Here is an 11,828-nt window from a genome sequence, read left to right on the forward strand (position 1 = left end):
TAGGAATAGAAAATTTAGAATATGTTTTCTTTTTTCTGTTTGGTTTGTTAATTGGAATAGGGAATATGAATACATATTCTCATTTTGCCTCTAAAATGAGCTTATATCCATTCCAAAAAATAGTTGTTATTGAAATAGCCACTCCTATTCCCAATATGCATTCCTAATCTCTATTCCTATGCCTGTAATTAAACGGACTCTAAGCAATTAAGAACAACAAATCTCGAGTTCCAAATTTGAAAATAGTAAATGAGGGAAGGATAAGCCAAGGGTAACAACTCAACATCATAAGCTTGAACAAAATGAAAAAAGAAAGAACAAATAATGTAAAATAACAAAATAGATCCTACAAAGTCTTGATCTTGCTGATTTCATCTTTGAGATAAAGGAGACCTACCCACAAAAAATATCCAATCAAAATAGAAGTTTGTACGATAAAGGAGACCTACCCACAAAAAGCTTCAATCAAAATAGAAGTTATAAATCAACAATATGCATTATCAGATTTTGAAATTAAACGAACAACATTTTTAATGTTGGAAGACATGTCTCATGAGGCTCCTCGAATCCAAATTTCTCTTGTCTTTTAGGCGGGGGTAAAGTATATTTTTGAAGTGGCCAACAGCAGATTCAATGACCACTTTGTTAATCTTCTTCGAATCAGACGTTTTATCGGTCAACTGTAATAGAATCCTACGCCACACGACTGATCCGAGAACCATGGGTGCATCCTATACCCCACGATGGGCTAGAAACCGTGTTTGCTTGTTACACCGTGTAAGAATTTTATAGTAGGTGGAGTATGGGAGAAGGGAGGAATGAAGTAGCAAATGGACCACCTGGTTAGCATGGAATCATCATCTTTGGTAAAATGTAAAACCATATTAGAATGCCCAAATTCTCAGAATTCGGATAGGATTTGGCTTTGTTCTACACAAGACATAGACACAATAGATGTGCATTGAATATAGGCGTTGACGAACAGATATAGATTGAATTGCCTCGAGTTCAGAAGTGATATCCAGACAGCTGAAGTACCATGGGAAATGCAGTGAGGCGTTTGTATGAGGAATGCTGCAGTCCTAGTGTTTTTGAAGGAGGTCATGGTGTGAGTCCTGGTACAGCCGGTTTCGATGCATTGGCTCGTGATCTCTTTCAATTTGAAAGCACTGGCCAGGTATTCTTCAGAATTGAGAACATAGATCTTGTTTTTTTAGGTTTTTGTTACTACAGTTGTAATTTTCTCTTAACGACCATCTGATTGCTTGCCCACAAGATGAAATTGTGCCAAGTCCTTGGTTTTGTATCAATTTTGGGATTTGGGTACGTTTTTGGCTGTTTGGGTACTTTCCCTTGGTTTATTAAGTTTTGGATATTCAATTAGTTTAATTATGGAGATATCGTCATTATATCAAAAGTATGTATTAGTGGTGGAGAGGGATTTCATTGGAGATATAGTGAATACGCCAACATCCTCCACATCATGGAGCCCGATACAAATCCCCCGGGATAAATGGTTATATCTGACTTCATGAGTAGGGGTGTTGGATAAATGGTTGTATCAGACTCCATCAAATAGGGGTGTTGACGTAGTGACCATATCCTAATGAGATCCCTCTCTACCACTAGTACATACTTTTGGTGTGATGGCAAAATCTACAAATTATGATTCTGTGATTAATTTGAAAACTGGTTTGTCAAGTTTTATCTCCGGATCTGATGCCTTTTGGCTCGGTTTTTTCTCTGCTCGTTTTTGTATAAACAATATAATTGTGCATATCAATCTAAAACAAGTTTTGTCTGAGTTTCTGATAGAGTAAAAACGCGTATTCATTTTCTTATTGACTTTTTTTTGTTCAGAATTACATTTTACGAGTTAATTTTGATATTGAGGCTTCTGTACTGTTTAAGGTGCCAGAAGGATTAAGCCAGCACGTAGAGGCTTCAAAGAAAACACAGGCCACATGGTATTTCTTTCTGCTTCTCTGAAGTTAATAGTTATTATGTATTGATATGAATAGGTACAATGTGCTCAGAGTCTTTTTATCATTTCCAGAGTTTTGGATTAAAAAGTTATGACGTTTAAGTATCTCAGATCAGATTTAGATCTGCTGTTCTCAGGCAGAGCCATTCAATTCCTCCCAAATTAGAGGATAAAACAATTTTATGATAGTTTTTATTAGCAAATCTCTTTCGCATTAACTAGATAAATATATATAGAAAATAGATTTAAACAGATAAATACATAATATCACATATATATATACATAATATCACATATATATATAGGAATTTTTTTTTTTTGGAAAAAACTCACCACTCCAAAGCCAGAGCCAATCGTATTATGAACAACAAAACAATTACAATAGAATCTTTAGAACCAAAGCTCTCCAACAGTAATCAGCCCTGATATCTAAATCCAGAAAAATTCCAACAGCATAACAATGCTCCTCAAAAACACTTTCTCTCTCAACATTCTCTTGGGCAACACATTGTATTAATAGAGTTTTCATGTGAAAAAAAACAATTTTTTAAACATCTGCATTAAACGTATTTACACATTGTTATAAATGAAAGCTTTCATTTAACAGTATTACAAAAATCTTCTAGATCTTTTGACCTTTCCGTTTAGAGGTGAATTTTAATAATTCAAACCGGACTTGGAAGACCTAAGTTTCTTAGGTACCATCAAATATTTCAGCTTGTGACAGTAAACATTTTATGTCCTCTACGCTGGTTGAATTCTATCGCGATTGACATTACACTCAGATTTAATCACCAAAACAACCCTCAAGCTAATGGCAATTACATTCTTTTGTTTAACTCTCATATGGGCATTGAAAACTTACTTGGTAGATAAAGTTTTGTTTAACTCTCATATGGGCATTGAAAACTTACTTGGTAGATAAAGTTTCTTTGGAATGAATTATCAATGTCTGATACAAATGTCAGATTTGAGGACCTACCAAATATGGTTAAGTCATATCACACACCTCCAAAGAAGTACTGACCACCAAGTCAACAACTGTTTATACTTCAATTTTTACCATTCAGATGGATGAGATGACTCTTACAATTAGAACTGGCTTTCTTGTTTCACTTGCATTTTCTGGAACTTTTTGCTCATTTAAATCTTCGATTCAACTTCTCTTGTTCAATACGATTCGCACTTACACAATTATGTTTTTTTCAAAAGGTATAATAAAATCCAAGCAGCATGGAAGGAGGAGCCTCCTAAGAATCCTGAACAAGCAGCAATACTTATTGTCAAGGCATTACACAAACATCACAAGGTCAATGTTGAGGTATATCATTGTGTCGAAGGTTCATCTGCCTTCATCAATGTAAATTTTTACCACATTCAGCTTCCTCTGATTTGTCTTAACGAAGTAAAAATGAACCAGAGCTCGATTCCCTTGTTTTGTAGGGTCTCTTAGCATTTTATGGGCTTCCATACCCTACTGAATCTGCACAAACTCCAGAACAGGCTCTACAAAATTGGCCAGCGGGAGTGAAATATGAACTGCACACACTTCAAGTAAGACATGAATTGAGTTTTTCAGCCGTGCTTCTGAAATCGATTGTGTAAAGAAATTTTCGTCAACATTTTGGATCACACTCTGTGATTCATTTTTCTCTTTTGCTTTCTCTCTTTCATCGGAATGATGGATCACAAAGTATATGATCTAAAACGTTGATAAAAACATCTATACACAAGCAATTCCAACAGCACAATTGAAAAATTCTTATGAATTGTAAAAACTTACTCACTAATATAAATTGAGTTTTTCTTCTTATTTATCTTTCCTTGTGTTTCATTTACTAACATGTTGGCCACAACAGGTAGATGCCAGGGCTATTGCAGATGGTGACACAATCACAGTATATGTGGATACAAGGAACCCCAGAGAATCTTCACAGCTTCCAGCCTTAGTACAGAAAGCAGCATTGGAAAGGCGTGAAGCTCGAACAAGGAGGGATTATGTTAGAGCTGATGCATTACAGAATCAAATTGCAGATGCAGGATATAGGTTTGGTTTCAATTTCTTACAAAGCTTTGAAATTGCCTATATGATTTCTTCATGAAAGTTCCCTCCTTGTGTTATATTATACAAGCCTAAGTCATGCAAAAATAAAAAATTGAATCTCATCTATTCCCTTCCAATTACTATATATCAGTTTAATTTTCTCATTGTCTATATTTACCAATTAATATACTGTAGAACCGAGACTTAAGCCTTACTAAGACTTAAACCTTACTAGCCCTTAAAATACCATTGATCAGAATCTCATGAATCCTTCTTTGTTTTGTTTGAAAGTTCAAGATATTACAGCAACTAATAACTTTAGTTGTTCTTAGATTCGATCGAGTGATAGATTTTGTATCAGCTAACATATAACCGAATCCGGAAAAAAACTTCAATTGATTCATAGATTGTTAAAAAAAAACGTTTGACTAACAATTTTTTATTTTCTAACAGGGTATTTGATGGAGCCAGAAATAGTGATGATATTCTAGCTCGCAAATATCGAATTCGATTAAGGTTAATGTTCAGAGAGTTTTTGAGCTTTGTATCTATTTTTTATGTACCTGACCCAAGGAGTGTAAGACGATGGCATTTTTCTTCTTGAGTTATAATGGCAGTTCTAAATGTAAATCCTCCATAATTGCAGGGGAGTGGATGCACCAGAGAGCAAAATGCCTTATGGCAAGGAAGCAAAGGAAGCATTGCTCAATCTAATTGAAGGGAAAAGTTTGCGCGTACTAGTCTATGAACAGGATCGCTATGCTCGCTCTGTAGGAGATGTTTACTGTGGAAATATTTTTGTTCAGGTGAAGAATGAAGAAACTTTCAAGTATTTTGGATTATTTATAATAGTTTAGTGTCAAATATTTGCTTTTCTGTTTCAGATTGTGTTTCGATGGAACTAAGCAAATCAATATCTTGGGTCAGACTTTGTGATGTGATCTATTGTTAAAATGTCAATTTTTTTCGGTTATGAATCACAAAGTATGATCTACAATCGCCTTTGATATCAGATGGAAGTTCAATTTCTTCATGATGATCACAAAGTGTAATCTTCAATTGTCTTTAATAATAGCTTCATTATGAATCACGCAATATGATCTGAAAAATCCATTTTCTTTTTATGATACACTAATTTTAATGGATTTCTTCCCTCCTTTGAATCTATCTATAGGAAGTACTTTTGAAAAGGGGATTCGCATGGCACTATTCACAATATGATCAGCGTCCAGAGTTTGCCAAGGCAAGGAAAATTGTTCTCACATAATTTGTTTGCCTTGATCAATTGATTACTATACTTTTTTATTTTCAACTCTGTTTGTTGAGTTTATCGACTATGATCATTATTCTAATTTTTTCTTATTTGATTTTACAGTGGCAAAAAGAGGCCCAAGCTGCTCGTGTTGGATTATGGGCTTCATCCAATCCACAAAAACCATGGGAGTGGAGGAAAGATAAACGGGAAGGTATACCCGTTGCAACTTTCGCTTGACACCTGATTTAACCGACCCCATTTCCCATTCTTTCATGGATGGATGGAATGGAAGAGAAGTGGAAGATACTGAAAGGGAAATTCACCTTTGCCCTTATTAAGTAGTGGAGCCATTGAGGTTCCTCAACATCAAAACTTCTCAAAATCATTGTATCTTGTATTCTAATGAAAATAATAAAATATATTTTCAATTGGAAATATATAATATTAATTAAAAAAATTGTTTAATAGAGATAAACTTTTAAAAGAAGTATGTTAAAATCTCAGATTTGTTATATACATTTTCTATTTCTAATATCATCATGATTTCATTTCAAATTATTAGTAAATATATAAATATTTATTTTCTTTATAAAATAATAAGAATAAAGTATAGATAAAAGTATTTTGTCATATCCAAAAAATTTAAAAATAATGCAAGTCTAAGATAAATATGTAATGATACAAAATTATTCTTTATATATTTATGTTTTTTTGATATATGTGAAAATAAGTTGTTAATGTTAAAAATGTAATTTTGATCATCATATTAATCTGATTGTGCAGATCGTACATATCTTATCTTTCTTGTAATACCTTATAAACACACACACACACACACACACACACACACACACACACACAACTCCTTGTCTAGGCATGATCGATGACTTCTTGAGATGATTGTGTTTTAGTATTAACCTTAAAGTTAATCTTAGTTAAATCTATTTACTAACCAATGCCTCCTTTGAGCGTCGATTATGAGGATGTAGTTGTGGACCGACCTAGATAGGGTCATGTCCCTTCAAGGGACATGCCCTTTGGTTACGGTATTTATATAAGGTGTGGTTGTAGTTAAAGGACACACAAATTATATACAATCTACTCCTTTAAGCAATTCTGCCTTATACAAATACTTGCAGAGACAAAAAACATTTCAGAATAATATTTATATTATTGACATTACTTCATACAAGTCTGAATCACAAAGATCACCTTCAACAAGCATCATAGAAAGTTATTATCTCAATTGATCACACAGAATTTGTAGAATCTTTACAGTTAAGTAGACAATTTTTTAATATTAATAAAGAAGAAATTTATATATAATTTTATTAATAGAACTGTATTATCTTAACAAGTGAACACTTTCTTTGTAAGACCTTTTAGTCCTCCTTAGAGTGGTTGGGTACATTAGGACCTCCTATTGCATTTAACCACTTAAATCAATATTTTTTCTCCCTCTCATTATTTCTCAAATCTCTAAGTTGACATCAATTTCTATGCATAGTTTTTTATTTATTTCTTCAATTAGGAATTCATGCTTTAAATGTTTTAGTGGTCATTTTTCCCACCTACCATTGTTTTACCTCCAACTAATGTCATTCCTTAGACTACCTTACCTTGGAGTCTATACCTTTGAGTAGAGGCCAAGATTGAGGTCATCCTCTAACTTGGGTAAGGGTCGAGGTTGACCTTTACCTGGGAGGCCAATTTTGATTGGTTCTCGAGCCCTATGAAGAGTATTATCTTTTCTTGCCCCTCGTGTAGTCAACAAGTTTGAGGTTGACCTTTACCCAGGAGGCCAATTTTGATTGGTTCTTGGGACCTATGCAAAGTATTATATTTTCAATCACCTTGTGTAGTCAGCCCTTTCAATTTTGATACCAAAATTGGTATAAAAAGAAGGCCTTCTCATTTCATTTGATCATTCAATATAGTCTAAAGTGATTCATTTTTTATATAAGCTATTCTTTCATAGGTCATTTTATCCTCAAGCTCTCAAAGTGCATTCAAGTATCATTCTCGAGCAAGCAAACAAGGTATTCATCGTTCAACCATTCAATATCTTTATCATCATGCATTTCTTCTCCTAAATCTAGCTTATTTCTTCATTGGAGATAATGGAGCTGGCCATTAAGGAGGATATTTTCTTTTGAGGTAAAATTACAAGTATCCACGTACATGAGGTTTTATCTTGCATGATTTCCTTTTATTTGTTTATTTTTGTGTTGAATCAAAACTATTGTACTAACATCTTTGATCACATATCAAACATAATTGCATCAACATTGCTATAATGTTCTACATTCTCACATTTACTTCTACTACATGTTAGCATTCTTTTATTTATCTATATTTCAATTTAAGGTTGATTCCTCAACCAGAGCTTGACTAAGGAAAGCCCCTCCCCACTTACAAAATCCCTATTTTCTTGTGTATAGACATAGGTTTTCGAACTTTGCAGATTCAAAATTGTGAAGTAAGAGTTTTATTCTCCATTAGAGCTTTGAAATTTGGAAAATTGGTGCAGAGAAGGTCCAGGTCAACCTTGACTTTGACCCTTCCCAATTCGTCCTAGACCCTTTAGTTCGGTCTTGACCTGGGACCTTCAAATTCACAAGATTTGTATTTTAACGTCATGAGCCCCCAAATCTCGCTCATTTTTTGTTTTTATTACAGTCTAACAATCCATTTTAGGTTTGTATCTTGGTAAGCATATATCTCTCTTTTCTCATTTCATAACATTTACTTTAACATCTTTCATTACTTTATGACTCCTCTTAGGGAAAGGAGGAACAAAACCCAAGGAACCTCTATACCAAGGGGATCACACATTGATACTTCCCCTTTGTACCAATTGGGTTTTCCTTGTAGAGGGATCTTCATCTTCCTCCTCTATTTGTAGTGAAGTGTATCACATTTCACTTCATTACATTTTGGTGAACCCAACTCATAATATTTCTTCAATTGGTTACATGGTGCTAGATTTGCTATTTATCTAGATCTCTCTTCTCATTGGTTCACCTCATTACATTTTTTTGAACCTGACATTTTCACACTCTATACCTTTTTGATATTAGTGTTAGAACTTCTTTGCATCATAGTGTATTTTTAGCTCGTTGATTTGATCCTCTATGAGCATTACATTTTGGAGATTTACTTTTATGTTTATCAACATGGAACTCTCTAAAATGGATTGGTGTGTCCTCATTTTTAAGATCACTTTTATTCTTGATTTTCTTTATCATACTTGTGGTGTACATGAGAGTTTCTTGTATTTTATGATATTCATATCCTTACAATATGGATTTCTTGCATATGGTATAATGAGATTAACTAATTTACAAGGTTTCCTAATAAGGCATATTTCAAACATATTATTAGCATCTCATGCGGTTTCCTTATTCTAGATCACATAAGGGATTATGTTAACAAACTTTATGTTCACCCTCTTGATCCTATACCTAGTGCTCAAGATCAATCCCCTCGCAATCCTCAAACTTTTCTACATCTTCAAAGTATTGTTCATGATCTAACTATTAAATCTTTCTTAGATGAACCTTCTTCTCTGACACATATAATGGATAAGCCTACTCACCCTAAAGATAATATTCTTCCTACTATTCATCCATTACTACATTTTCTTATTCATCCCAAGATAAATCGCTTTCTCCATATACTCTTGAAGCTACTTGTACTAAGAGTTATAACTTAACTTCTCAAAAAGGCTACAAAGGTTTGAGACTTGGTATTAATGAACATGGAATCAAAGTTCTTGTTAATCCTCCTCAACAAAGACACAAATGTGGTATATTTTTTTCCCCTTCATAATTTTCCTCTCACATCCACTCCACCATGACCTCTCCTTCATCTTCTTTACCAACCTGGTCTCTACCTCCTCATGACACCTATCAAGCTTTAGCTAAGAGAGTATATAACCATCTTCTGACTAAACTTAAAATGTACTTTCAATTTTTTTATGAAAGATTCTATTAATAGGTTTTCATGTCCTCATTATAATAATACACATTTACTTTGTGACTGTGATGATTTTCTCTTATACATTTATGACAATGTTGAAAATGGTGAATTTTCTTATACACGAGACATTTTGTTTCTCCTTCATAAATATGATTATCATTACTAACCCCTATTGCATTTCTCTCCATTATGCCATATAATGAGTTTGAGAGAAGCTCACTAGGTTCTTCTCCTTGTTTCTTTTAACTAGAGGGAAGGGATAATCTTTTGCATCTATTCTTGTGAGGGATTCATTTTCTCCCTTTATTTGCATGTTTCTTTACTAATGTATATAATCCTATGCATATTTGGTATCTAGGAGAACCCATTTGGAATCTTAGTATGGTATCCCTCTTGTCTCTCTCCTTTTGAGAATTCACTGCATCTTTTATGATATGATGTCTTTCTTTAACATAGATTTGTTGTGTTACATTCTTATGTACAACTTTATCTTCACATCTGAAACATAATAATTTTCATACGACATATTTAAAAATAATAATTTTCAAAGTTTCATACTATCACAAAATTTTATAGTAGAATATAATTATTGTATCTCACCAATACCTTTGTTGGATTAGATATTATATAATTCAATAATTTCCCAATATTTGGTATCAGATCTTCAAGGGTTTGCATGCATGTGAAATGCATTTACTTGCATGAACTTGGATGTTCTTGAATGTGAAGTATTCATGACATTCTAGTTTAGGGCATTCCTTAATTTTGACTTACTAACCAAAAAAACTAGTGGAAATCTATTAAAAGGAATTGTAAATTGTTGGTTGCATGTGGATTAAAATTTAATTTGTGTATGTTAACATTGTTTTTCATATTTGTGATATTGGAATCCATGGCACGTGAAATAGATATATCCAATAAGATCTATGTTGGGCTCTTATATATTATTGAGGATGTTGTGTTTTATGGAGTTGATCTTGTGTTTGCTTCTTGCATCATAGTGATTTGGAGCTTCATTTTAAAAACATGTTACTCTTATCTTGCATGGTGGTTCTATTACTTTTCCACGTGGTCATGTGTACTGAAGAGGTACGTATATTGGTTATGTGCTTTTAGCCTTGAATTCACATGTCAACAAGCCTACTATTTGGAATGCATTATGGAGTGCTTATGTTGGGTTTATGGTCCACCCCTTGCTTACGTGAAAGCACGTGAAAGCATTGGAACCAGCCATTGGTTTCTTATGAATTGTGGAATTGGTTATTTTATGACTTGAATTCTCTTGGACAACTTGATAACGTTTTGCAATTTTCCTATTTCTAAAAGCTATGGTTTTGAAGATTATTTTTATTCCATTGTTTAGATGACATATTTGATGTGAATGTTTGGTTGTTGAAGTGGATTTTAGATTTATAGAGATAGTTTTGTAGGTTTTACATGGTACCTCTATTTTGTGGTATGTAAATCAGTTCTAGGATTATATGAACATATTTTTTGGATGAAGGTAGTTACATGTTTACATAGTTTATTTGAGAATTATTATTGGTCTATGGTACCCACATTGGTGAATAAGATCTAGCATTGGTTTAGTTTTCTAGTCTTGGAAATCCACATGTTATACCTGACTATTTGTAATATGCTTCATCCTCATGTGTAGCTAAATCTTTCAATTATTTGAGGAATGGACTTCTGACTATTTATTTCTCCTTCAATAGCATATATGTGAATTTTTTTTTAATGTTATAATGTGGACATGGCTTGATAATCCTTGTTGTTGATCATCTTATTACATTGGTATGTTGATTATAGTAAGATAAGCATTTTTTTGGAGTACATGTTATAGTTGTTCATTTGAATCTTAACAAAAGATCATGGTGCATGGGAAACTTTATTCCCTTTCAATGGATTTTTGGCGATGATATTTATCATGATGCAATTTATAACTTGGTTTCACTATCAATGGGATCTTTATATCATTACATTATATGTTCTATCTTCTCTATTTAAATATATGGGATCTAAGCTTTTGATAATGTAGCATGCATTGATATATGGACAGTCTTTTTTTAGAAGATGGATCATCTTTCACAATGGTTCTTAATGTCATGTTAAGCTCTTGGATTTTGTCTTTGTATTGCTATAAGAGTTCAACATATTTGGTTCTACTGACAAAAAATGTGTAGTATTATATATTATCAGTTTGGAGATTGTGGTTTAACACTTCCCTTTGGGACAACTTGGAATTGATTTACTTGATTGTGTTGGGTACATTAAGAACTTTAATTAGGAGATGGTTACCAATATACCTAGAAAGATTGGATACACATTTGAATGGGAGATAAATTTAGTAGTGACATGGATTTATCATTTGGTGATGGATGATTATTTTCAATACCTTGGTGATATTTTTGGTTTAGAGTATTTTTGTATTTTTTCATGATTCTAGATTAGAATGTTGGCATGATGCAATTTCTCTTGAGATTGTGATATGTTCTTTAGAGCACACAATCTTCCTCAAGGAGATGATAGTGTTGAATACAATTGGTTAATTTTGTATTGTCTTT

At 33.0% G+C, this 11,828-nt stretch overlaps 1 protein-coding gene across 1 annotated transcript; it reads left to right on the forward strand.

Annotated features, from left to right (window-relative positions):
- The first annotated feature begins 636 nt into the window (after positions 1-636).
- LOC149550418 (putative 38.1 kDa protein) lies at positions 637-5,770 on the forward strand. The gene is made up of 9 exons (XM_089793437.1): positions 637-1,177; positions 1,912-1,967; positions 3,197-3,305; positions 3,428-3,538; positions 3,844-4,031; positions 4,482-4,544; positions 4,675-4,834; positions 5,203-5,271; positions 5,404-5,770. Exons 1-9 carry the CDS (start codon positions 1,040-1,042, stop codon positions 5,518-5,520), a joined length of 1,011 nt encoding a protein of 336 aa, XP_089649563.1. The 5' UTR covers positions 637-1,039; the 3' UTR covers positions 5,521-5,770.
- The last annotated feature ends 6,058 nt before the right edge of the window (positions 5,771-11,828 follow it).

Source organism: Cupressus sempervirens, chromosome 7 (genome assembly GCF_028749045.1).
Source record: "Cupressus sempervirens isolate cs-2001-9-10 chromosome 7, ASM2874904v1, whole genome shotgun sequence".
Classification (NCBI taxonomy): Eukaryota; Viridiplantae; Streptophyta; class Pinopsida; order Cupressales; family Cupressaceae; genus Cupressus; species Cupressus sempervirens.